Below are 27,590 nucleotides of genomic sequence, written 5' to 3' on the forward strand. Positions count from 1 at the left end.
GGGAATTTTAGCGGGGTTTTTTAGGGGATTTTTAAGGACAATTTTAATGATCGGCCTGTTTAAATATTTCTTTTTAATTCGGCTTTTAATTATTGTATTTGTATTGTAGTTTTTATGAGGCTGTTAGCCGCCCTGAGTCCCATGAGGAGAAGGGCGGGGTATAAATTAAATTAATAAATAAATAAATAAATAAATAAACTTACGCTGGTCACTTAAGGGCTGTTTGAAGTTATAGCCAGCCTGCAAAAGGAGACTTTTGCGACCGGGATTTAAAGTCCCGACAGTCAGGTCTTCTCCACAATTATGTGGCCAACTTCAGGCAGTCGGCAACATGGCCAAATTATGTCCATTGGCAATGTCCCAGGGTCATGTGGCTGCATTTTATGACGGTTTTGCTGGAAACCAGCACTTATTTCTGGTTTTTGTCAAAACTGGGCCTGTAGCAAAGCACTGGTCCGCTTAAGAACTGCTGTGTTTCCTTTACGGCTATCGCGTTTGCTTGATGACCATAGCAAAAAATTACATAATCTTATAATAAAAGTAGCATTTGCCTGCATGATTTTGGTTCCCTGGTCAAGTCTGCCTTGAAGGCTGGAAATCTGCTGGTCTTAGGCAGGTTGTCAGCTCCCTCCCTCCTGCTCAGGAGACTCCCTTCCTTTAGGCCTGGCAGGATTCCAGCACCGTCTCTTTGCACCCGCTGGCTTTCAGCTCAAGAACACCAGCTGGAAAGCAAGGGGGTTACAGGGGCAAGGGAACCGGGATGCCCGGCCCTCTTGCCAGAGGCCGGGAGGGGGAATTATGAGAAGCTGCCTGTCTTCCTGACTCCACTTCAACAGCTCCAGGCAGCAGACGGGACTTCCTATTTGCCCTTTCAGGCTTACAGCTGATGTTTAGTTTTTGTGTTGGTACTGCTATGTCCGGTGTGAGGTATATAGTCTTGGCAATGTTTCTGGGAAGCAGGATGGAAGCATTACTAAAAATAGTAAAAACCCATGGAGCAAGCCACGGTCTAAGACTCCAGAGGCCGGACCCTCCGTGCTCACCGTGATTTTGGTTCCCTTGGCCTTTTTCCCATGGAAGCTGAGCATGACGATCTCCAGGCCGTGGCTCCCGTAGGTCCCTTTGAAGAGGCCTGGCTGGATCAGATACTCCGGACTGCGCGGAGGGAGGTAAATGCGTCGGTAGGTTAAGCAGTTGCTGGAACAGAAAAAGCAGCCCAGGATGAGCGAGAGAGGACTGGTCAGAACCATTCCCGTTCCCTTATCAATTCATGTATTTATTTTTATCAAATTTAGGTGCTGCCCATCTCACTCAGTGATTCTAAATCAGATATTGTGGTGTGAACTTTCATCATTTAAAATAAAAGTGTTGCAAATTAAAGTTTCTAGTCCATTACTCAGAGAGGGACACAAACTAAGGTCAGGCCTAATGAAATCCCTGGAAAACTGAAATGTGGTAAACATAATTTCCTGGCTCCCTGCTGTGGAATTTTCCTTTAATCCTGCATGTTTTGCCCTCTCTCCATTTTCCTTGATGTCCGAAACTCTTTTTTTTTTCCTGTTTCAGTCCTGGCAAATTGGAAAACAACATTAGGGAATGCTGTTTCAAATGCCAGCTTATCCATAGGATTGTGGGTTGTTCCAATGGCGGTTTCTCCCCGTTAGGCAGGCTGCTGTTTAATACTCTAAAGGAAACTGGTGACTAAAATGTGATGGGAAAATTCTCTTCTGCTGGGCTTAAATCCCCAAGAACCAGAAAGGTTGCATCCTTCAACTTAAGGGTAATTCTCTTTCACCTGCTGTTTCCCAGGTAGGCATATGAGTGGGGAAATATGGGAGTCGCAGTCCAGGATTTGTAGAGGACATTAAGTGGGGGGGGCACTAGCTTAGGAGCTGGGGTAAGGCAAGGGAGGAGAGGTCTCCGCTGAGCCCTGCAGAGTTTCCCCAGGGATGTGACGGCTACCTTGTCAAGGGGCCTCTCGGCTCCCCTTTGCATCGCTGGTAAAGTCTGCTCAGGCATTATCAGGAATGCAGAAACCCCCAATATTAGGGGGAGACTAACAAAACTGGAGAGGGGAGGAAGAGGATAAGGGATTTCCCCTCGGGACCACAAGACTGCTGGTGCTAGCACAATTTATTCCTAAATCAGCATCTTGCATCTGTCCCTTGGCTGGGATTGAGGGGAGGAACCAGATTGCCCCCTTCTCCACCTACTCATATTGACTCGTGTAGATGAACTTCATCAAGATGAGCTCCTGCATGTGTTCGTGGAAAATGTCCTCCAGCGTCCGTCCCCATTCTTCTCGGAGCCACGTCCGGAACTCCTGCAAAAATGGCCCGGGAGGGGGGAGGGGATGAGACAGACCGGTTGGATATAGCCCCTTCCAATCCTGTCCGCATTTCCCACTAGGTCCAACACACAGGGTGGGGTTCAGGAAGCCAGCCAGGGACTGGGTGAATAAGCAGCCACCGTCATTCAGAGGTTGGCTTTAGGGGATTGCCGAGGCCAAGCTCACCTCTTGTCTCCCTCCTGACATGCGGTGGTGATCTGTCTGGTTGCACTTGGTCGAAAACTCGTCCTTCTTCACAATCTGTCCGTTTGGGGAAAGGGAGGTTGAAAGTCAGAAGCCCGAAGCCCGGTCTGGAAATGAAGCCCCTGCCTGGACTGGGGGACCTTGGAATAGAGGTCAGGGGGATTGTGCAGTTTTCCTTCCTTCAGTGGGAGAGGGAGAAAGGGGGGGTCTCACCTGGATATGCCCACTGTGGGGTCCCTTGTGTCCGTACATGCACTCGACTGTGGCGCTCCGCCTCTCCATTAGGTGAACCCTGAAGAGGGGCTTGAACCGCATGGGGCCATCCACGTGAGGGTCGTGGGGGGTCAGGTACATCCAGCCAATGATGAACAGGCCGTCGACCTGCCAAGGGCGGAATCGGTGTTAATGGTAGGTGAGAAAGACCTTCAGGAGTGGGAGGAAGAGATGCTGCCTAGGGAACAATTCAACAGGAGAGGTTGCAGCCTGCAGCTGCATAACAGGCAGAGGAAGAGGCTCAGACACAAGGAATCCCCACACACACTTAATTTCTCAAGACTAGAGTGGGAGATTTGTGCTTGCAAACTGTCACATTTCTGTTAATGTAGCCTTACAATAAAGTAGAAGTAGCTCATCTGGCCTGTTTCCTGTCTGGTCTACTTGGGAAGGCTGACAATAGGGGAGGGTCTGCCATTGCTTGCCTTCAGCCTCCTTCCCCCCCCCCAATTGGGATGGTAGCTGTGCCCCAAGCTGTCCCCCCCCCCAATTGGGATGGTAGCTGTGCCCCAGGCCTAGCTACCACTTCAGCCTTCCTGCTCAGCTCCATTCAGTGTGGTTTCCTTTGTTTTTAATAGCTTTTGTCTACTCAGTTCTCCCTGCAAAATGACTCTCCTTCCCCCCCCCCCAACCTTTTAAGCTCCAGAGCGCGTTTGTGCTGCCAAGAAAATGCTCCAGAGAGCCTCGAGCTGATGAAACGGAAGGCTCCTGAAGTTGGTATCAGAAATAAAGACGGGGAAAGGACCCATTCTACAAAACCCATACAGGAAAACTGCCTTTGATCACACAGGAGGAGCGTCTAGCCAACCACTTTTAAGAAAAGACTAGACAGCCACCTGTCTGAAATACTATAGGGTCTCCTGCTTGAGCAGGGGGTTGGATTAGAAGACCTCCAAGGCCCCTTCCAGCTCTATTCTGATTGATTGATTGATTGATTGATTTGATTGATTGATTGACTCCAGCCCTAAAGGAAAGCATTCCTATGCCCCCCCCCAAGCCCAGATACCCTCTCTCCCACACAGGGGACACGGCAGGAGAAATTCATACAAGTTATGGACATCCCATGGATGCGGTTCACACAGTATGTTTGCATCTTTCCCTGATTCTACTTTCAGGCTTAAGGCAGCCATCTCTGAGTGACCTATCTGAACCGGGGAGGCTCTGGGCAGCCTGTGAAAGGAAGGGGGAAAAAAATAGATCTAAACCACCAAGAGATGTTGCCAGGAAAATCGCATGGTATTTATTCTAGGAAGAGTTGATGGACACCTTCTTTGGGGAATTCCTCTTACAATCTCTTCCAAGATTCTACATTTCACTCCAGTGGCATCTAAGTTAATTGGCTGAGATTTGGTGCCCGCTTTTTGACCTGGTCCAACTAGGAAAGCCCGATATCAACCATGGAAATTATAAGAAAATTTTCCTAGCCTGATTGTCAGCATTGATTTAGATGGAGCTTGTCTGAATAACTGGAAATGGTTTTCCCCAGTTGCTTTCCAGTTGCCATTTATGAGATAAGCTGACTCACATGTTTTATGTTCCATTTCTTTCCCAACCTCCACGCAATCTCTCCCAGTAAAGATGTCCCTTCTCCTCATTCTTCAAACGCATAATAAAATCTCTTTCCAGCTGAGGTTAACTTCCTAGAATAAATACCATGCAATTTTCCTGGCAACAATATCCAACAAATTTGCCACGGACTTCTTCCAGGAAGTTTCTCTGATTTTCCAATCTAGCCCTGGATTGATGTCTCTCCTCCAAAGACTAATAGGATCTGGCCCTGCTCAGCTTTTCAAGATCAGCCAAGGTCATCTAGATTAGCGCCTCTCAACCTTGGCAATTTTAAGAGGTGGGGACTTCAACTCCCATCGGGCTGGTGAATTCTGGGAGTTGAAGTCCACGTATTTTAAAACTGCTAAGATTGAGAAACCCTGATTTAAATATTGCCATATCTAGATGAGCTTGTAGGCCTCGACGGATGCCATCAAATTGTTGCTCCCTGGAGGCAACCATGTAGATTGTCTCCATGATGATCTATCCTGACTTGGTCCTCAGTTCTTCCAACGGGCGCCCCCATCAGCCCTGTAACTGAGCATATCCACCCGGTCGGTGGTGGTGGTGGTGGTCTTCTTCTCCTTCTTCTCCTTCTTTTTTCTTCTTCTCTTTTGTTCCATCTTTCCCAATATTACAGACTTCTACAGAGAGTGAGCTCTTCACATTATGTGTCTGTAGTAGGATCAGTAGGATGTCCTACTTCAGGCACATCATGCTTAGGCCTTGACCAAACCATAAATTCCTTCCAGGACAAGAAAGGAAAAAATAATCTTATACCCAGAGAAAAGCAGAGAAGAAAAGCAGAGTTCATACAGCACAGTGGCTCTATATTCCTGAAGCGCCTGGACTTACCACCACATTCAGGAGACCCCCGTATGGTCCAATGTCTGGTTGCCAGAGACCTAAGATATGCCGGTACCGGTGAAGCACTAGGGGAACAAAGGACAAGGACTCAGATATGAAGGAAAGGAATTCCTCAGTAGCAAAGCTAAGCCCAAAGCTTGGTAGGGACGGTAATAGAGTATTCTGCTTACTTTATGGACACATAATGGCCACTAGGCCCTATTCTTGCTCAGGTCTCAAGACAGCTGGCTGGGGAATTCTGGGAGTTAAAGTCCACGCATCTTAAAGGTGCCAAGGTTAGGAAAATCTGTCCTAGAGCAACGGTTTTAGAATTGCATCTCCACCCCCTTAAGACTGCACAGCAGAGCCTCTGATGTTCTCAGTCCCTGAATAAAGCCCAGGGTTTCAATGTTTAACTTTGGCTAATTACATGGTTAGGCAAGCACACTCCATGCGTTCACAGCGCAGAAACCATTGGTCAGTGGAAGGTACATACGGCAGGTGTAAACATCCCTGTACTCCATGTGCTCGTAGTCAGGAAGAATTTTCATAAAACGCCCCGACTTCACTCGCGGGTTTATACCTGAGCAGACACAGCAGGGGACTGTGAAAATGCCGCTCACCTTCGCACGGCCATCGATCACAATGGTGACTTCAAAGTTAGGATCCTGCTGGAGGAGCTGGGCAATTTCTTGGTTCAAATCCCCTGAAACAATTTTTTGGCCTACAAACTTTAAAACGTTCTGCCTCCTTCAGGTGAGTTTAGCTACATCAGTGGCCATGTGCAAAGCGCTTCGGTCTACAATGATCTGAAGAAATTGCTAAGCTGAATTATCGTTGGGTTTGATCTGAATGGTGAGTTACAGTGTAGTTTTATGAGTCAACCAGACACCAGGGCTTATTCAACAAACCGTAATTAAGTAATACTGACATGTATAGAGATAGTCCTTGATTTAAAACAGTTCATTTGGTGACCATTCAAACTTAGCGGCAGGGGAAAAGGTGACTTATGACCATTTTTTACATTTACGATCCTTGTCATGTGATCAAAATTCAGACGCTTGGCAACTGACTCATATTTATGACAGTTGTGCAGCGTCCTGGGGACACGTGATCCCCTTTTGTGGCCTCCTGACAAGCAAAGTCAAGCCAGATTCACTTCACAACAGTGTTACTAACAATTGCAGTGATTCTCTTAACAACGGTGGCCAGAAAGGTCATAAAATGGGGCAAAATTCACTTAACAACTGTCTTGCTTAGTGACAGAAATTTGGGTTCAATTGTGGTCATACGTCAAGGGATACTTATATTACCCCGGGACACCTTTGTCTAAGACAAGTGTAAGAGTTCCACATAAAAGTCGACTGAGAAGTATCAGATCCAAAGGAATGGATGAGTAGGGGATGCTTGTAAGGGAGCCTTCCACGGGTGCATGTCCCCCCCCCCCCGAGGCTGGAGTGAGTGACGATGATGGGAAAAGACTGATTGCTTTCCATTCAGACATGAGGAGGTGACTCAGAGCTATCTAAAATCCTGGCCTCCTGGGGAAGAAGACCCCAAGGCAGCGTCATCTGTCTTCCCTGATAAGCCAAATGGGTGACTGTGGACAGGCTAACTACAGCAATCCACATTTAAGATGTAGTGTAAATTCATTTTCGGAGGCAAACCAGAAGCTTAGGACTTACGCTTGGCATACACATCTCGACAAGATACTCCGGTGATTTCCAACTTCCGTAGGTTCTCGCAGACGCCATATTCTGAAATCCAACGGAGGGACATGTGTCAGAAGGGATTAAGATGTGCTCTCATGCAATGCCATCTGCTGCCCAGAGCAAGCGCATGACCTGCCTTGTTCCAGGGGAGCCTTGTGACCTCCGCTTGAAGCCCTAGTAAGTTTTAACCTTGGACCAGCCACATGGACACAGCCTCCGACACAACTGTTGTTCTCAGATGTCCCACTCTGTGCCTCTTCCTGTTTGCCATTCTAGTTTGTTTTTCAAGTGGAGGCTACTTTAATGTCCCCTTCCATATCAACGAGCCAATCTCACATCTATGTCTTTGTATAGGCAAAAGATGCTAGTGTCATGTGTCTGAGTAACGAAACACTTAAAAGGACGATGTCAACGCTGCAAATACTGTATATTCTTGCTTTGACAGCTAGCAGCCAACATCGGAAGTCAATGCCTTTTGTTTCTTCCCTTCTCTTTCTTCACATTTTTTTCTTTTCCCTTTCTCTACTGTTGTCCCTTACCTTTTGCTTTGTACTTTCATATTTTATGTTATAAATGAATAAAACTAATAAAAATGGTTAAAAAAAAAAGAATTAGCAGCCAACAGGGAAGGACACATCCCTTGGAAGCATCTGGCAGTGAAGGAAACCTCCTCCAATATAAGTTTTTGCGCTGCCTGCCAATTTCAAAAGCTTGTCCTAGGAATCCATGATAACAATCAGGAAACACTCTGAATACTTGAAAAGCTGTTATGATAATGGATGTTACAAAAAAAACACCACCACCCTCTGGTACATCTGATCTAATGCAAGGAAGGGAAAGATGAAAGTGGAGGAGGAGGAGGAGATTAAAAATCTCTCTCCCGCTGCAAATCACCAGAGGAATTAATTATTTAAGGTGTTCTAAAAGTGGATGCAGATGGAAATACATAACTTTGAGCCTTTTCCTCTCATTCCGCAATCTAGATAGCTTGAAGCTCAGGTCCCAGCAATAAAAAATGAATATTCATAAGGAGAAATATCCAAAGAATTATTGACTATAGCTCTGGAAATTTTTACTAGCATGAACCGGTGAAGCTTAACTTGCTGTCACTTTTGCAGGAAGTGGAACCAGTAGCAACAATGCAAACTTGAAGGCGCATTGTGTGGAGGAGGAGGAGGAGGAGGATATAGCTGTTAAGAGTAAAGAGATAAACATCCCCAAGCAGTAAATAAATGCTGGGGAGGGGACCCATAGCTGTGCAGCCCCCCCCTGCTCCTTGTCAATAAAAGTATAAAGCTGTACACATCTGGCAGTCGTTGCTCAAGCCTTTGCTAATGGAAAGAAATTAAATATCCCCCCCTGCCACAAAGGAAGACCACCCTCACCAGTGCCCAATGAGCATCCCACTGAAAGAAGCTTGTTTCTTCAGCATTTAACCCCAAATAGAGCCAAGGGGGCAGCCAAAACACCCCTGGGTGAAGAGCATTCTGGCCTAAGGGAAATTCCTTCTTGACAGAGTTTGGGGAAATAAAAACAGCCGTACCCTTGCCAAATCCTGACCCAGTACTCTGTGCATGCTCTGAGATCACATCCCCATAATATTTCCGAGAAAGCGTTGGGAGGGGACCAAGCCTTTGCCAACGTCCGTGCACAAAGGAGAAAACAATGCTGGGTTGTAGCCTGACACAATACTAGTTGTTTTCCTCACAATGCCCCCCAACTTTCTAAAGGCAACATGATTCTGCACATCAGTTGTTCGTCTGTTGCTGGTTCCCTGTGATGAACTTAAGCCAGGATTCAGATTGGTAGGAAGAACGATTGCTCCCCAGCAGTTACTAAAGGCAAAGATCAGGCTGGCTAACATTTAGAAAGAAAACAAACAAGAACTAAGGGATTATAAGAGGGTTAATCAAAATAAAAGCAGGAGGGTAATTTGCTAATTCAGTCCATGGAGCAGTTGTGAACATCTATTTATAGCCTCATACAAAACTGAATTGCAACCTCTGTGTCCTCAAAGTCATATGAGAGAGAGAAAGGATATTTATTACAGAGTTTCATAAGACTAGAGGCAAAAACTGTTGGGGTTGACTATGGTATGGAGATCATAGCAAATAAACCAAGAGATCTGGAGCCAGATGCCAAAATGGAGCCACTCTGACTAGTAGCCAACATGTGTTCGATGAATTCCTCCATGCTAAAGCAGACAGCTCTTTGATAAGTCTTCCTTTCTCGTCATCCAGAGTTACCTAACTATGTTCTTGCCAGGTTTCCACAGAGTTAAATATGCTCAGGATCATTTCAACATCCGACAGATGCTGCTGCCCTTAAATACACAGCCACACATCCAAATGGAAAGACAATGGTTAAGGTACTGGACTAGGAGGGAGGTCCAAATTCCAGTCTTCCCTTAAGCACTGAAACTGGCTGGTTGACTTTCAACCAGTCTCTCTCTCTCTCTCTGAGCCCTAGGCTAGTGATCCGTGTCACCTGTCCCCTGTACCTCTGCACAGCCAACCTGTCTTCCCTTCTCTTCTCCCCACTTCATTGCAATTTAAACCTGCCACCAGTCCAGTTGTTTCCTGTGTCCGATGAAGAGAGCTGCAGCTCAGGAAAACTTTTGCCTTTTAATGAGATGTTAGTCGGACCCCTTCTGATTTTTGTGGCTATGCTAGCAAATCTGCCATCGCACACTCAAACGTCCTCCAAAAATGGGAAAAGGAAAAAAGAGAAGCACCCATGGGTCTCAGGATAGGACAGGCTACCTTATCAAGTTGTAGCACCTTGCGAGCCACGAAGCTGAAACCTGTTATATCAGATAAGATAGGAACCCAAAACAGAAGGTCAGAAAGAAAACTTTTCTAACCATTTGACTCCTTACAGTATTTTGCCTGCCATTTTCTCCAGCAAACACTGGTCTCTGCTTTAGAGAAGCAGGTATTGTACCATATCCAGTGTCTGTAGTATAATACAATGAGTTGGTTTCCCAAAGGGATGTATTGCTGTACAGGAAAAAAGTTGCCTCGTTTTAAGAAGACATGATTTAAAAGAGGTGTGCTTTAAAAAGTGTAGTTGAAAAGTTAGAATGTTGGATTAGAACAAAGGGAGGAAGAAAGAAAAAAAACGACTCACCAGAACTTCAGACAACAATCTGCCAAAAAGGATTAGACCAGGGGGTATCCAATCTTGGCAACTTTTAAGACTAGTGGACTACTTCAACATGCTGGCTGGAGAATTCTGGGAGTTGAAGTCCACAAGTCCAGGAGTTGGACACTCCTGGATTAGATAATCCAATTCCTGGCAATTCAAGAAGATACATCCCAAAAATAATGTTTTAGGTGTATGTCCAAAACAATTAGACCTAACTGTAGAAAGAAATGTAGGAACTCAGACTGCTCAAGAAGTCTGCTAAAGCCTTCAGTAGACCGAGACCATATACAGTATCTTATCTAGTTTTCCTCACAATAACCATCATGGAGGAAGATGGCGCTTGGCCCAAATCATCTCTGGCAGGAAAGATTAAAGCGATTTGAGGCTCAATGAAGTCCCTTTAAGAGGCAATTCTGGGTCTCATCCAGTCCAGGAGGATGAGTCAGTGCTATCGTCTTCCACATCCCGAGACCGAGCTCTCCCCCCCAAAGAGGAGAGAGCCAGTGCAGGCATCCCGAGAGCATTGCCAGGCTCTGCCTTGGGCAGACACAGCTGCGCTCAGGCGTCTGCCCCCAACCCCCTCCGTGCCAAGCCCAAAGGCATGACTTCATTGCAGGCAGCAGACGCAGCAGCTACCGGGAGAGCAGGGCCAGGGACGGGCTGCATTAAGGGCCCCCAGGGCAACGCTCCATCTGCAGTGCTGAAGAGAAAGACGAGGTGGGCCGGCTGGGGAGTGATCAGCAGGACAGGGGCTGCAAAAGGAAAGGGCTTTCCCCCAAATCTGGCTTGGGAGCTCTGCTTTGGCAGCGCATTATCCTCCCACTCCTTGTGTTCAACCTAAGCAGGGCTACAATGAATGGCTCAAATCTACAAACTAGTTGGATGAACTGTTTTAACAGGTGCACACTACGCTGTAGATTTACACAACTGCAGTCCTTGAAAGACGCAATTAAGCTTCAGATTGGGCTACATAAGACTACCAAAGCGAGGGACAACAATAACAGGTATCACGATTTAAAACAAACAAAAAAATATTGGCTGAGTTCACACCACACAGTTAACCACTTAGACCTAGCCAGATAAGTTTTAGCTTTTTTGTGTGTGTGTAGCTTAGCACACTGGGGAAAAAATATGACTGTTTCCGATTCAATTAGGTGAATCCCTAAAGTGGGTTCAGTCAATAATTAGGTTCAAGATACTGCACGAACTAGTTACTACAAATAAGTATGGAGTTATTTTTGAGTTTAGGTCAGAGGTCTGATTATTCTTGGCAACTGGCTTATAATCACACAGCTATTTCGACCGGTTACTAACTGGCTGAAAACTCAGACTTCTCCATTTACTTCCTAGAAGTTATCCAAATCAGCCCTATGGCTGTGAAATGGACTTTACCAAGCTATTCTAGGTCTGCCTCTCACTGAAATTCATCTGCTCCATTTTTGTTCCTTTGCAACCTCTCTCCTCGGGTTGGGAGGCTGTCCACACCCTTCTTTGCAAATTATCACTAAGCTTTCTAGAGAACAGAATCTTCCATGTGACTGTACAGTTGCCTGGAAAGAACTTCAAAAGCAAAGGAAAACAAAGTGGTGGACACTTCAAGAGGCTCAAGGGATAAATCTGCCCTGTGCAAGGAGGACCTGCGTTATCTTCCCTGGTCATTCCTAGTTAATTCTCCTCTAAGAATCCCCTCTCTAAAGACCCCTTTTTTCTTTTCTCCCTTGCCATATGCTAAATAAATAAATCTTTTCTCCCCAAGTGTGTACCAGAACATGCTCTGGTCTTTTAAGAAGACAGCTACGTGTCTGAAATAGTATAGAGTCTCCTGCTTTAGTAAGAGTTGGAAGACCTCCAAGGTCCCTTCCAAGGGTGATGATGATGATGATGGTCTTAAGAAGAGGCAAATCTTGGTGCTTCTCTCCCTGTTTGTTTGTTTGTTTGTTTGTTTTTTGACCTTAAGTCTTGGGTCTCTCCCCTAAGACAGCTATAAACCTGCACCTCTAGTAAGTGCAGGAAATCAGCGCACCTGTTGGCAGTCACTTCTCCAGCTTCCTGATATACTTTTGCCAGTCTCTGCTTGTCAAGAGTCAATAGAAAAAGCAAAAGCTGTGGCTTCTGAGGACAAAGGTTTAGTTGCAGTTGCCTTGAAGTTACCCGTATATTTTAAGGACAGCGTGAAATGCCACTTTGTGGGCCATACGTTGCCTTTGCCGCTTGGGATACAACCGCCAGGTAAAAGGGCCTTTTGCACAGAAGCCGATGTTGGTCGGTGGGAATCTCTGTTCCTTCTGCTGCAGGAACTAAAAGCTCCAATGCCAGGGGGAAATGCCAGAGTCGCCTCGCGGAGGCATGCGCGGCAGATAGATAGATAGATAGATAGATAGATAGATAGATAGATAGATAGATAGATAGATAGATAGATAGATAGATAGATAGAGGCAGAGATCATACATAGATTACAGATGATAGATGGATAGAGATTATAAATAGATTATAAACAGAGATAGACAGATAGATAACAAAAAATAAAATAAAAATAAAACACAGGGACCCTCTTAAGCGCCGGTCCGGGGTCTGCAAGCGATGCCTCCCAGCCAGTCCCTCTCCCGGCCGCCCCTCTGGGGGGGTCCTTTCCTCCGGGGCCCCCCGAGCCTCCCCCCTCCCCCTCCCCCTCCCTGGGCCGGCCTGGCGGGCCTCACCTTCCCGGCAGCGCCGGCGCCAGATGGTGTCGGTGCGGAGGATGCGTCGGAAGGCGCTGCAGACGAGCGCCAGGCTGGGCAGGTCCGTGCCGGGCAGCGAGCCGAAGATTTGCACCAGCAGTTCCGGCGGCAGCTCCAGCAGCGAGAGCGGCGCTCGGCCGGCCGCCCCGCCGCGCCCCGCCGCCTCGCTCCCCGCCGCCGCCGCCCCCTGGCCTTGGCTGCCCTCCTCGGGGTCGGTGTCCGGCTCGCTGCTGTCGCCGGCCGTCCCCTTGCGCTGCGAGCCNCGCCGCCGCTCCCGCACACCGGGATGCGGTAGCGCGGCCAATCGGTGCCCGCCGTTCCGGGAGGCCCCGCCCCCCGCGCGCCCGAGGCTGCGGCCCGCCACCAATCGCAGCGCGGCTCTGTGCTGAGCCGCTATTCCCGCGGGGGGAGGGGGGAGCCTGGTGCTCTCCCAGCTGGGAGGCTCTCGCGCAGCCGTCGCCCGACCCGGCAGGGAGCCCCGCCGGGGGCAGCATGGAGGGGGGCTTGGGGGGGGGAGGAGGCGGACTGCGGGGTCCTTGGTGGCTCTCTGAGCTGGGTTATGCGCAGACGTTTCATGAACCAGTGTAGGTAACATCACCAGCGCTAGAAGGGTTGCAGGGAGGAGGAGGAGGTCCGTGGGGTCCTTGGTGCTCTCTGAGCTGGGTTGTCTTCTTGCAGACGTTTCATGACCCAACTAGGTAACATCATCAGTGTTAGTAAGGAATGGGGGTTTGCAGAAAGGAGAGGAAGAAAGGGAGGGAGGGAGGGAGGAGAAAGAGCAGGAGGAAGAAAGGAGGGAGGGAGGAGGGAGAAGTCCGTGGGGTCCTTGGTGCCCTCTGAGCTGGGTTGTCGTCTTGCAGACGTTTCATGACCTAACTAGGTAACATCATTAGTAAGGAATGGGGTTTGCAGAAAGGAGAGGAAGGAAGGAAGGAAGGAAGGAAGGAAAGAGGGAGGGAGGGAGGGAGGGAGGAGAAAGAGCAGGAGGAGGAAAGGAGAGAGGGAGGAGGGGAGGTCCGTGGGGTACTTGGTGCCCTCTGAGCTGGGTTGTCTTGCAGACGTTTCATGACCAAACTAGGTAACATCATCAGTGCTACTAAGGACTGGGGTTTGCTGTCAATTTATATTCTGGTGGCTTGCCTGTCTGCAAAAAAAGAAGCAAACTCAAAAGATTACCAAGGACCCCATAGTCCTCCTCCTCCTCCTCGCAAACCCAACTCCCTTCTAGCACTGATGATGTTACCTAGTTGGGTTCGTGAAACGTCTGCAAGAAAACCATCAGGCTCAGAGAGCCCCAGGGACCCCTCATTCCAGCTCCGAGCTACAAAGATTCTCCTTTCTTGGTGCTTTTCTCCTGCCCACTTAGCCCGGGAGCCACGCCCACCTCCTGAGAAGGGAGTCCCGGGGGGGCCACGCGAGGGGCGCCCTTCTCCCCTCGGACCGTCCTGCCCGCGGGGGGAGGCGGTCCCGCTGCCCTTTCCCTTGCGGGGCTTTGAACCTGAGTTTGGGGCAGCCGTTGTTCCGCAAAAATTCCTGGGCACGCGGGAAGGGTCTTCCGCGGGGGAGTTGCAAAGCCCCCAGCCCCCCCCCCGCCTCTGCCCCCCGGCTTTGCAAGGGGAGAGAAAATAAAATAATAAAAAAACTTGGCGTGCCCCGTGTGAGGCTCGAACTCACGACCTTCAGATTATGAGACTGACGCGCTGCCTACTGCGCCAACGAGGCTCCTGTCGAAATGCTCGCTCTGGAGCCCCCTTGAGGCCGAGCCTGCCCTTTCCTTTTTGGGGGGGAGACTGGCTGGAACGGTCCTGGAGCCCTCCCAGCGCTGCTCCGCGCGACCCCGTTTCTCCGGTAGTCCGAGGAAAAGAGTGCAGGCCAAGTCTGGCCGCCGGAAAGCAACAGGGGGCTGCACCGAAACCGGCATGAAATCGTTTGGGGGAGAAAAAAAACTCACTTTCACTCATAAAAAATTGCATTATTAAAATTGCATTATTATTAATAAATTGCCTCCGTACAGGGGGTCTTCGACCGCGTGTCGGTGCCCACAGGCGTCCCCCAGGGCTTGTTTTTAATGTCCCAGAGACGTTGGTCTCGTTTTTAACTAATATTTTGTATTCTGCATAATGCAGTACAGATGTTGAAAAATAACTTCCCTGGAACCATGCCTTACTCATTTAGAAAGGCAGACTACTACGGTGAATAACGTTCCAGTGGGGCACAGAATTATTGCCAGGTTCGGTCCTGTGCTGCGGGTTCAAAGCAGGTGGATCAAAACTGCGACTGTCATAAATACGAGTCAGTTGCCAAGCCTCTAATTCTGATCACGTGACCACAGGGATGCTGCAAACAGTTATTAAGTGTGAAAAATAGTCCTAAGTCGCTTTTTTTCACTGCTGTTTGAACTGTCACTAAATGAACTGTTGTAAATCAAGGACAATACAACTTTTCAGCAAAGAAAGCAATTGCAGCAATTAAAGTCTGACCAGAATTACTGAACATAAATATAGAATCCGATGCATGTTTAATCAGGAATAAGTTCTTTTCTTTGCCCATATTCAGTGCGGTTTTCACTGACAATGGCCAACTTTGCAATTCCCAGCACTTTTGCTTTGGGATTAAATTCCACTAACTCAACAGGATTTATTTCCGAGGAGTCATAAACGTGGCTTGTTGACAGGTTGAATCAAGGGGGCCCTTGGTGCTCTCTGAGTTTGCTTGTTTTCTTGCAGACGTTTCTTTACCCAACCCGGTATCATCATCAGTGCTGGTGATCTTAGCGCTGACTAGCACTGATGATGTTACCTAGTCTGGGTAATGAAACGTCTGCAAGAAAACAAACAAGCTAAGAGAGCACCAAGGTCCCCGCCTGTCAACCCTCAGCTACAAATATTCTCCTTTAGTCGCACAGGTTGAATCTCATGACGTCGCGCACAAGGCAGGCAGCCAAGGAGCCTTGAGGGAATGACTCATCATTGCTCTGGCTCAATGCATTTGAAAAAATCAATCATTATTAAAAATTCACCACACCCTGTCACATTACTGCCACCAAGAAAGAGCCATCGCCATCGGCTTATAGCATCTGCAATACAGGACTCTGAATGCTTCAGGTTTAACCACAATTAAACCCGAGACATCACAATCAAAACCTGGCTTGTTGTTACCTAAATGCTTTGGTCTTCAGGGATGGTCCAAAATATTGTGGGGGGGGGTGTCAAATGGTTCCTCCTTGCCTCTCACACTCACCCCAGAAGGAAACGTACACCAAACCAGTCAAGTGATTTTAGGATGCAAAGCATAAAATGCTGCAATATTTTTTTCTGGGAAATTCAGCCATGGGGTGGGCTGTGGGCTGTGGGCTCTCAACCCTCAAAGGTGAAACTTGGTGGAATTTAATGCTAACATCACAGACGCTTTCCATATTCTCTTTGGAAATCCAGTATCTTCTATCCTAAATTATACTAACTATCCTTAAAAGCATATTTTCCAATGCTTCACACCTTAATTCTTCTTAAACCAGGCTTTCAAATAGTTACTTCAATTAACTTATTTAAAACATTTCTATAGCTGCCCATCTTATAACCAGTGCTGGACAGCTCCCAATGAAATCCTTCTGAAATTCACACGAGTCAGTTTCAAACATCTAAAATGTGCCTTTTAGCCCTAATAAAGGAATTGAGTTTATAAAGCGCATTTGATATGTAATTGTAGATTATCCAATAGGATCAGAAAAAATGTTAAGCCCCAACAAGCCAGCTATTTCATGGTTTAACACATTTGCTCCAGGCTTCCTAGTTCAAAAGCAGCTAAATTTGACAGAGAGGTCGGTGATGATATGATGCTTTGTAGTTGTTGGACATAGGCATCCAGAACAATTTACTCATCTCACGTGTGTGGTGTGCTACATATATGACATCACTTATTGTCAGCTCCAGTTCTTGCGTATATCTGTCAAAGTCATCTTCCTTATTTTGCACACTCACTCACACGCCCATGATCATCCTGCCAGGTGAATGTCTATGGAGATTCTCAGTCACCCAGGTCATGGTTGCCCCAAAGAAAAACGAAGTCCATTTGCCTCTTGAAAAATTACCTTTGGAACTGCCAGGGGAATATGCCCTTAGTAGAAACCTGGTTAAACAGCCTCACTAAAGAGGTGATGCTAAGGAGTGATCCATTTTATTCAGCATCTCTTTTCCATTCCTCAGATGCAAAGAAAATATGCCAAAAGACTCTTCAAGTCTCTGTGCCAACAACAACAGCTTTATGACTTTCATTATTTGTTGGATTGTGTACTGTGAGAGGGACTAGAAACATTCAGGGCCTGTAGCAACCTGTCCCTTGGCAGCTGTCCCATTGTTCCGAAGGGGCTTGAAGGATGGGTTTTGACTCTCTCTAGGAAGGCCCTGCTATGTTTCCCCCAGGCCATTCCTTGCAACGAGGATCTGCAAGTCCCGTGGATGATGAAGCAGATGACAAGCCTGTCAATTGCAAGGATGGAGCATTATGCAGCACAGGAAATCCTCGAGTAACCAGGAATGAAGATCCTGTCATGGAGGCCTCTGGCTCCGAGTGCAAGTCCTGCTAAGCCTGAACATGGCAGCAGCCTTAGGGATCCCCAGTGGGGAGGCAGATGGACGGCGGGGCACCCCAGATGGGCTTTCAGCAGCCAGAAGTGAGAAACTCTGAACGAAATAAAATAACCTCCAAGCAAAATGGGCCACAAATGAGTCTGGGGAGTGAATCTTCCAGCTGCCAAATGCATCTGCAGCACAGCTCAAGGAGCAGGTTAGATGAGGGTGAGGAGGATGGGCTCTGTAGCTCAGGTCTCTACAAGGCAGAGAAGGGGAGTCTGCAGAAGGGCGCTGCATGCCAGTAAGAACGATGGGAGTTGTAGTCCAGGATCTTGGAACTTAACATTTCTGGCGGTGACCAACAGCCTAGGAGCTGGAGAGGATGGGAGGGCATCAGGCCTAGCTGGATGAGACCGATGGGAGTTGTGATCCCCAAACTCTGACATGACGACAGGGCTGGGTCGCCATGGTAACCGCGGCGCCGGGAGGGGAGAAGTTGGTGCCCGACCTGCGCATGCGCGCGGGCGTCCACCTCTTCGCCGGGGAGCGCCGATTGCGCAGGCGCAGCTGGAGCCCAAGCGCCGCCGCGGCCTACTCTTCTGCCGCTTCCTCCCTCCCTCCCTGTGACGTCAGAGCCCGGGAGGCGGGGCGGGGCGGGTCAGCTGACCGCGGGAGGGCGGGGGGAGGAGGAGGGCGGAGGGAGGAGGCCGGGCGCTACTGAGGAGGCCGCAGAGACGCCGCCGCCGCCGCCGCCGCGATGCCCTCGGAGAAGAGCTTCAAGCAGCGACGCACCTTCGGTGGGCCCGGGGGCAGACGGGCTGGGGGCGCCGCGGAGGCCGGCAGAGGCCTTTCCCCGCGCCGGCGTGGGCTGCGGGCGATGGGAGTTGGAGTCTTCCCCGAGGAAGACGGGAGGGGGGGAAGGAGTGGGGAGGGGGCCTGACTCAGAGCTTGGGTCCCGCTTCCCTTTGGCCGCAGTTCCTTGGCCCCACACAACAGCCCTGCGGAGGAGGCCGGGAGGAAGGAGAGGGCAGAGAGAGAGAGAGAGAGAGAGAGGCCCTTCCCCCTCCCTCCTTGCCTGGGAGTCCCCCCCCCGCTAGGAAGGACGGAGGGGCCTCGGGGGAGGAAGGATCCCCACACTGGGAATCCAAAAAGACACCCCCCCAACGACCCTCGCCCTTTTCTCCAGGAAGCCCCCCCCCAGAGCCTTGCACCTGCCCCCCCGCTGCCCCCGGAGAATATTGAGCACTCCAGCCCCTTCCCCAAGACCCCTCCAGTGCCCAGGGGTGCCTCCCCATGGGGATCCCCCCTCCCCCCATTAAACCCCGCCTGGAGCTGGGCAACCTGTCAGTGCAAGGGCTGCTTGTGCGGCTTCTTGGAATCCAGGCGTAAACAGGCCTGGCGACCGTCACTTCCGCCTGGCAGGCGGGCATCGTGGGCTGGCTGGCAGGCACACCTTCCCTGGGAGCCTGGAGGGCGCCTGGTTGCAAGTGCCGGTCAAGGTTAGGAGGCTGAGCGGGTCAGGCAGGGTGATCTGGGTCCTGGGGCGGTTATGTGATGGGTGGCAGGGGCTGCACGGGGCCTTCCTCTGCAAATGGAGGGGGGGGGGAGAAATAGTCCTGCAGCTCCCCAGGGAATCGCCTGTGTCCTGGGCATTGCCAGGGTCCCTGCAGCAAATGCGAATCCTTTCTTCAGGTGTCTAGTAAGACGACCTGATGGGCACCTCCGAACAACCGGGTTGTTGTGGTTGTGGAAAGGCTGAATCACAGGTGATTATTTCACTAATTGCATGGCTGACTGCAATACTCAGGGGCAGGTGACTTCCGACAGACCAGAGGCAGAAAAGCGGAAGAAAATATTGAGCATTTCCCTCCTCCCAGCAAATAAAAATAGGTTTTATGATTGGGAGGGGAAAAAGAAATATCTGCTCTTGCAAGACTTGTGAATTGGTTTGTTTTCTACTGGAGTTTTAAGTTCAGCTGTTAAATGGAATAATTCAGGCTTAAATGTGATTTTCTTTCTTTCTCTCTCTCTCTTTCTGCGTAAGAGGACTGTGTTTTGTGTGGTTGATTCTGTTTTTGTTCTGCCTAAACTGGTTTTCCTGCTCCTCTGGTAAGGCGGAAGAAGATCTGGGACTTTGTTTTGTTTTTGTGCTGCTGAAAATGAAAGTAAAGGTCACGTTTGCTGTTTGTTTTCCTTTACGAAGCAAATCTTATGTAGAACCTCGTCTAGGCCATAGCAGTAGAAATAACCACTGACTACCTTTGTATTTTTTGAAGGGGTTCATATTATACTTCGTTAAAGCTGATTTTAAACAAGTTTAATTAGTTTCTTTTTGTAGGATAGAATTTAGCAATAACTTTACTTTTTCCCCTTTTAGAACAAAGAGTAGAAGATGTCAGACTTATTCGTGAACAGCATCCAACAAAGATACCGGTGAGTTGGCTTCAAACTGGTCCGTCTAATGGTGAGACTTAGTTAACAGTATCAGCAGTATCCGAGGGCAGAGGGTCTAAAGGGTTAAACAGTTTGATGTTGTTGTAGTCATAATTAGTGAAAGATACTTTGACCTGTGTTGTTTATTTTAAAGAAGGGTACACATTTGTTTTGCTCCAGAGCTCAATTTCTGATTGCAGCTGGCTTTTCTTTTAATATGTAACTGACTGGAGAAAGGAAATAGATTGAAATAACAGGGAGAACTGGATTCACAAGCTTCCGATTTATTTTGAGAGAGGAAGATCTAGAGCAAGAGAAGAATTCGTTCCTCCAATGCAGTTTGAAGCTCCCTTTCGCTAATTCGTTAAGATGTTCTTGATAATATTTCTGTGGACCTTGAGTGAAAACTCAAGATTGCATGCCACAAAGGAACCAAAAGTATACTTCTATTGAAGCATCGCAAGACAGCAACAGAATCATTACTACAAAATAATAAGAAATTCATCCAAATGAATAAAGCCATATTAGACGTCGAAGAAAGAAATGGTGCCTATATTGATAACCGGTAGCCCTTCTCAATAATATCATTCCCAAAGGTCTGTTCCCTGTTGTACATCTAGTTGGGAAGGAAATACAGAAGACTTCCAAAACTTTGTGAGCTTGTGTAGGAAATAAGGAAATAGTGATAGAGCTGGACAGATCGGGCAGAGCAATAACAGAACAACAGAGTTGGAAGGGACCTCGGAGGTCTTCTAGTCCAACCCCCTGCTCAGGCAGGAAGCCCTATACCATTTCAGACTAATGGTTATCCAATCTGTTCTTAAAAACCTCGGGTATTCTTGGGCACTGAATCCAAGGCCCAAGAATAGTTCTGTTCACAAGGATTTCTCAAACACCTTGGAACCCCATCTGCTTTTGTTGACTTCAGCCTTTTGCAGCCCCTGTCCCAAGAGGGGCTTGGGCAGATCCGGAGGGGAGGGAGGGGCATTGGAGTTAAGGATATTCTCTGAATTGATTGCCTCTTTCTAGGGTAAACCTGCACACCCTTCTGTGGTGTAGAATTGTGTATCTAGAATAGAGGTCATCCACCTCCCAGAGGGCTCCTGACCTTGTATCACTCTTGTCCTGAGCCTGTTCCAGGGAAAGATGCCGTTGCTTTAAAGAGCATGTGATGGGCTTTGTTAAGAACATTTACATGGAAGGAAACCACCACCACCACCACCACCACAATGTTAAAATGACAAAACTGGATTAGAAGAAAGTAAAAAGGGGATTTCCATCCTCTGGTCCAATGATAGGCCCATGGAGGGTGCAATGTGACTGCTTGCCTGATTTTGCTGTGTTAGATGCTTGTGTAATTCTTGGGCAAATCCCATTGCAGGAAGTGTGCAGTTTTTAAAGTTCTGCTCACTGCAAAAGATAATATGAAACCATCATTTTCCAGTCATGTTCTCCCATCAGAGCAAGGAGCAAAATTCAGAATAGCCTGACTGGCATTGTCAGCATTGTAGACCAGCTGGGGGCCTTACCCCCCACCCCCTTCCTGCCCTTCCCTCTGGATTGTCCAGATCAATGGCTGATTAGGCTGCCTGCACATGTTACCCCTCCCCCCCACCTGGTTAAGGGCGTCATGTGGACCAGCCAGGAGAGTCTTTTGCCCCTGATCTGTTTGCATTTTCAAGGAAGGAAATCAGGTCAACTGCATGGAACAGACTCCTGAAAGGCCATTGGATGTAGCTGCTGAGATGATCCTTGGCAATTTTTAAAATTTATTTACCTCTCCATCATAAAAGTAACCTAGCAGAATTTGTGGTCTTTGGGAATAGCCTGCTAACTGAAGACATGATATCAAGAGTGTCTGGAGTTGGATGAGGGAGTAATTTCCATCAAATAAAGCAGTAAATAATTAAGGAATCACTGTGCATTTGTTCGTTTTCTTTGTTAACTTACATAATTGATTTGTTCATATATGTTGTAATACAGTACTTCTAATCCACCGCATCTGCGGGGATCCTGGGCAGTTTGCAACATCAAACATGAAAAAAAATATAGATGAGAATTAGTACAAGGAAAAAAAAATTAAGGCCTGGTAAATCTCAAGATAGGTATTATCATCAGCCAAAATTAAAATCAGCATATTTACATTTTTCCTTTTTTTCCCAGTGCCAAATGTAGCAGAACACACAGCCTTTTGTATTGGAACTATGAAATCTGTTACTTTGAAGAACATTAGTTTTTAAATTTGAAGCCCAAGTAGTCCTTTTTGTTTCCTTTTCTTTCCAAAAAGAACTAACAATGAGGCAAGCAGTTACATCCAGTTCCATTTTTATACCTGTCATATGATCTCTTTAGTCAAGTCAACACTGGCCTGTCTTAAGTAATGGCAGCAGTTCTGCATTAAATAGGCTTACATAATCTCTTTCAATGGCACTTCTCTCTTTCTCAATGACAAAAACTGTCAAGCTTTTGCTTAACAAAGAGCCAGGTTATACTGTATCAGGCTGTAAGGATCAAGCATTGTTCTGTAATTCAGAACATGTAAAAATTGGTAAAAAATGCAAATGATAGAACTCTTTTGAGCTGATCTTTCTGCATAGACTTTGTCTGGGAGCCAGTCTCATTGAAGTGTATAATTTATATTGTGTGGGCATGCATAGGATTGTACTGTAACCGTCTTGATGTAGTGCTTGGCTAATCAATTCCCTTAGAAAACTAATGCAGTTACTCTTTAGGTTAAATATTTTTTCTTCTGAGGCCATATTTACAAATGGCATCATTTCCTCAGTGGCCTCAAAAGAGCAGAGATAACGTCTGGGCAAATGTTGGATTGATGATGATGATCTGTAGTGCCTTTTATTTAAAACCTCATTTTTGTTACTTCCACGATTTCTCCTGCAATCGCCTCTATCTTCTCTTGTTTTAAACCTATCATGATAATTCTGGACACACTTCAGCAGGGTTTTAATTAAAAGAAAGGCAACTAGATCCACGAATATCAATATACCCTTTGTGTTGTTCAAGGTGTTGGTTTTAAATACTGCTGAGTAGAAATCACAGGTAACAATATGAACCCCGCTCTTGTAATACCAGTAAGCATGGGTTAGAAAAACATAGTTCCATTTTGTGCCAATCCAGACATAAAATGTGAATTTAAAGCTCCCCGTCTGTCACATTCCAACGTTTGCTTTTACTCTTGGCATCTTTTCCAGGTAATTATCGAAAGATATAAAGGAGAGAAGCAGCTTCCCGTTCTGGACAAAACAAAGTTTCTGGTCCCAGATCATGTCAACATGAGTGAGCTTATCAAGATAATCAGGTATTTAACCTGTAATCATTTGCATGCAAATTCACTTTTTGTGATACCTAAGAAACAAGAGGCCACCAGTTTTTATTGGGACTCTGTTGGCTAAGAACTCTAGGAATTGTTGTTCTGCAATATTAGGGGAGCGCCTAAGCCGAGACAAGCTACTATAATGGATAACTCAGCCAGGATTCCACAAGGCTCAGCTGACTTGTGGCAAAACCCAGATCTTAAAATGCAGCCTACTCAGGGGTAAAGCTGAAGAGGGGCAGGTGCTGTTGGGCTTTGGGTTGTCCCAAAGATGCTTTTCCAAAAGGCGACTGGACTTGCTTGGTTTTTCCTTGAAAACTTTTTGCTTCTCATCCAAGGAGCTGCTTCAGTTCTGACTGAATCAGTACTTTTGGGATAACCATGAACTAAACAACATCTCCCTAGACCACTGCTGGTTGGTATTGAGAAGGGTGGGTCTATTCCAACCTGAGCAAACTAGGTGGGACCTGGAAAAGAATCCCAGGGTCCGTTCAATGCATTGATGGAGGGGGGGGGGAAAGGATTCCGTTTTGTCAGCCCCTTCAAAATCTATGAACGGCCTTTGTGAGCCTGGCTGCGGTGGCAGGTATCCANTGTTAAATGGAATAATTCAGGCTTAAATGTGATTTTCTTTCTTTCTCTCTCTCTCTTTCTGCGTAAGAGGACTGTGTTTTGTGTGGTTGATTCTGTTTTTGTTCTGCCTAAACTGGTTTTCCTGCTCCTCTGGTAAGGCGGAAGAAGATCTGGGACTTTGTTTTGTTTTTGTGCTGCTGAAAATGAAAGTAAAGGTCACATTTGCTGTTTGTTTTCCTTTACGAAGCAAATCTTACGTAGAACCTCGTCTAGGCCATAGCAGTAGAAATAACCACTGGCTACCTTTGTATTTTTTGAAGGGGTTCATATTATACTTCGTTAAAGCTGATTTTAAACAAGTTTAATTATTCTTTTTGTAGGATAGAATTTAGCAATAACTTTACTTTTTCCCCTTTTAGAACAAAGAGTAGAAGATGTCAGACTTATTCGTGAACAGCATCCAACAAAGATACCGGTGAGTTGGCTTCAAACTGGTCCGTCTAATGGTGAGACTTAGTTAACAGTATCAGCAGTATCCGAGGGCAGAGGGTCTAAAGGGTTAAACAGTTTGATGTTGTTGTAGTCGTAATTAGTGAAAGATACTTTGCCCTGTGTTGTTTATTTTAAAGAAGGGTACACATTTGTTTTGCTCCAGAGCTCAATTTCTGATTGCAGCTGGCTTTTCTTTTAATATGTAACTGACTGGAGAAAGGAAATAGATTGAAATAACAGGGAGAACTGGATTCACAAGCTTCCGATTTATTTTGAGAGAGGAAGATCTAGAGCAAGAGAAGAATTCATTCCTCCAATGCAGTTTGAAGCTCCCTTTCGCTAATTCGTTAAGATGTTCTTGATAATATTTCTGTGGACCTTGAGTGAAAACTCAAGATTGCATGCCACAAAGGAACCAAAAGTATACTTCTATTGAAGCATCACAAGACAGCAACAGAATCATTACTACAAAATAATAAGAAATTCATCCAAATGAATAAAGCCATATTAGACGTCGAAGAAAGAAATGGTGCCTATATTGATAACCGGTAGCCCTTCTCAATAATATCATTCCCAAAGGTCTGTTCCCTGTTGTACATCTAGTTGGGAAGGAAATACAGAAGACTTCCAAAACTTTGTGAGCTTGTGTAGGAAATAAGGAAATAGTGATAGAGCTGGACAGATCAGGCAGGGCAATAACAGAACAACAGAGTTGGAAGGGACCTTGGAGGTCTTCTAGTCCAACCCCCTGCTCAGGCAGGAAGCCCTATACCATTTCAGACTAATGGTTATCCAATCTGTTCTTAAAAACCTCGGGTATTCTTGGGCACTGAATCCAAGGCCCAAGAATAGTTCTGTTCACAAGGATTTCTCAAACACCTTGGAACCCCATCTGCTTTTGTTGACTTCAGCCTTTTGCAGCCCCTGTCCCAAGAGGGGCTTGGGCAGATCCGGAGGGGAGGGAGGGGCATTGGAGTTAAGGATATTCTCTGAATTGATTGCCTCTTTCTAGGGTAAACCTGCACACCCTTCTGTGGTGTAGGATTGTGTATCTAGAATAGAGGTCAGCCACCTCCCAGAGGGCTCCTGACCTTGTATCACTCTTGTCCTGAGCCTGTTCCAGGGAAAGATGCCGTTGCTTTAAAGACCATGTGATGGGCTTTGTTAAGAACATTTACATGGAAGGAAACCACCACCACCACCACAATGTTAAAATGACAAAACTGGATTAGAAGAAAGTAAAAAGGGGATTTCCATCCTCTGGTCCAATGATAGGCCCACGGAGGGTGCAATGTGACTGCTTGCCTGATTTTGCTGTGTTAGATGCTTGTGTAATTCTTGGGCAAATCCCACTGCAGTAAGTGTGCAGTTTTTAAAGTTCTGCTCACTGCAAAAGATAATATGAAACCATCATTTTCCAGTCATGTTCTCCCATCAGAGCAAGGAGCAAAATTCAGAATAGCCTGACTGGCATTGTCAGCATTGTAGACCAGCTGGGGGCCTTACCCCCCCCTTCCTGCCCTTCCCTCTGGATTGTCCAGATCAATGGCTGATTAGGCTGCCTGCACATGTTACCCCTCCCCTCCACCTGGTTAAGGGGGTCATGTGGACCAGCCAGGAGAGTCTTTTGCCCCTGATCTGTTTGCAGCTTCAAGGAAGGAAATCAGGTCAACTGCATGGAACAGACTCCTGAAAGGCCATTGGATGTAGCTGCTGAGATGATCCTTGGCAATTTTTAAAATTTATTTACCTCTCCATCATAAAAGTAACCTAGCAGAATTTGTGGTCTTTGGGAATAGCCTGCTAACTGAAGACATGGTATCAAGAGTGTCTGGAGTTGGATGAGGGAGTAATTTCCATCAAATAAAGCAGTAAATAATTAAGGAATCATCGTGCATTTGTTCGTTTTCTTTGTTAAATTACGTAATTGATTTGTTCATATATGTTGTAATACAGTACTTCTGATCCACCGCATCTGCGGGGATCCTGGGCAGTTTGCAACATCAAACATGAAAAAAAATATAGATGAGAATTAGTACAAGAAAAAAAAAATCAAGGCCTGGTAAAACTCAAGATAGGTATTATCATCAGCCAAAATTAAAATCAGCATATTTACATTTTTCCTTTTTTTTCCAGTGCCAAATGTAGCAGAACACACAGCCTTTTGTATTGGAACTATGAAATCTGTTACTTTGAAGAACATTAGTTTTTAGATTTGAAGCCCAAGTAGTCCTTTTTGTTTCCTTTTCTTTCCAAAAAGAACTAACAATGGGGCAAGCAGTTACATCCAGTTCCATTTTTATACCTGTCATATGATCTCTTTAGTCAAGTCAACACTGGCCTGTCTTAAGTAATGGCAGCAGTTCTGCATTAAATAGGCTTACATAATCTCTTTCAATGGCACTTCTCTCTTTCTCAATGACAAAAACTGTCAAGCTTTTGCTTAACAAAGAGCCAGGTTATACTGTATCAGGCTGTAAGGATCAAGCATTGTTCTGTAATTCAGAGCATGTAAAAATTGGTAAAAAATGCAAATGATAGAACTCTTTTGAGCTGATCTTTCTGCATAGACTTTGTCTGGGAGCCAGTCTCATTGAAATGTATAATTTATATTGTGTGGGCATGCATAGGATTGTACTGTGACTGTCTTTATTTATTTATTTATTTATTAAATTTATATACCGCCCTATCTCCCTTGCGGGACTCAGGGCGGTGAACAGGCGATACTAAAAACCACGGTAATAAATAGTTTGTTTTAAAATCGAATTAAATAACGGGCCTGTTCTAAAAACACACCCGTAAAAAACCCCCACTGAAACACAATCAAGCTACGCCAGGCCGGCCGCACGGAATAGATGGGCCTTCAGGGCTCGGCGAAAAAGGCGCAGGTCCGCAACTGTACGTAGGTCGGGGGGTAGGTCATTCCAGAGGGTAGGAGCTGCCACAGAGAAGGCTCTCCCCCTGGGGGTCGCCAGCCGGCATTGTCTGGCCGACGGCACTCTAAGGAGGCCCTCTCTGTGGGAGCAGACTGGCCGAAGGGAGGTGTTTGGTAGGAGGCGGTCTTGCAGATACCTAGGTCCATTGCCATGGAGCGCTTTAAAAGTTGTTACTAACACCTTGAAGCGCACCCGGAAGGCCACCGGCAACCAGTGCAGCTCGCGCAGGAGAGGTGTTACATGGGAGCATCTAGAGGCCCCCCAAATCCCCCGCGCAGCCGTATTCTGAACTAGCTGGAGCCTCCGGGTGCACCTCAAGGGGAGCCCCATGTAGAGAGCATTGCAATAGTCCAGGCGGGAAACAACGAGGGCTTGAGTGACTGTGCGTAGGGCGTCCCGATCCAGAAAGGGGCGCAACTGGCGTATCAGGCGAGCCTGATGAAAAGCCCCCCTGGCCACGGCTGTCACATGATCGTCTAAA

General features: G+C 46.9%; 2 protein-coding genes and 1 non-coding gene across 3 annotated transcripts in view; 1 reads left to right on the plus strand and 2 right to left on the minus strand.

Annotated features, from left to right (window-relative positions):
* FBXO31 (F-box protein 31) overlaps positions 1–15,326 on the minus strand; it is an 18,212-nt gene extending 2,886 nt beyond the window's left edge. Inside the window, exons 1-9 of the mRNA XM_015822011.2 lie at positions 15,257–15,326; positions 12,756–13,169; positions 6,886–6,957; positions 5,697–5,783; positions 5,210–5,286; positions 2,747–2,914; positions 2,516–2,590; positions 2,214–2,323; positions 1,044–1,197 (exon numbers count right to left, since the gene is read on the minus strand). Of these exons, the coding sequence (XP_015677497.1) occupies positions 1,044–1,197; positions 2,214–2,323; positions 2,516–2,590; positions 2,747–2,914; positions 5,210–5,286; positions 5,697–5,783; positions 6,886–6,957; positions 12,756–13,169; positions 15,257–15,326 (1,227 nt within the window). The remainder of the gene's footprint in view (positions 1–1,043; positions 1,198–2,213; positions 2,324–2,515; positions 2,591–2,746; positions 2,915–5,209; positions 5,287–5,696; positions 5,784–6,885; positions 6,958–12,755; positions 13,170–15,256) is intronic.
* Positions 14,426–14,498, minus strand: TRNAM-CAU. Its single transcript has one exon. It is a non-coding gene; the product is annotated as a tRNA-Met (tRNA).
* Positions 15,327–18,101: 2,775 nt separating the features above from the next.
* The window catches only part of MAP1LC3B (microtubule associated protein 1 light chain 3 beta), a 13,774-nt gene continuing 4,285 nt past the window's right edge, over positions 18,102–27,590 (plus strand). Inside the window, exons 1-3 of the mRNA XM_015822014.1 lie at positions 18,102–18,141; positions 19,722–19,777; positions 22,987–23,093. Of these exons, the coding sequence (XP_015677500.1) occupies positions 18,102–18,141; positions 19,722–19,777; positions 22,987–23,093 (203 nt within the window). The remainder of the gene's footprint in view (positions 18,142–19,721; positions 19,778–22,986; positions 23,094–27,590) is intronic.

This window comes from Protobothrops mucrosquamatus, unplaced genomic scaffold, assembly GCF_001527695.2.
Source record: "Protobothrops mucrosquamatus isolate PMUCROS unplaced genomic scaffold, P.Mucros_1.0 scaffold1445, whole genome shotgun sequence".
Classification (NCBI taxonomy): domain Eukaryota; kingdom Metazoa; phylum Chordata; class Lepidosauria; order Squamata; family Viperidae; genus Protobothrops; species Protobothrops mucrosquamatus.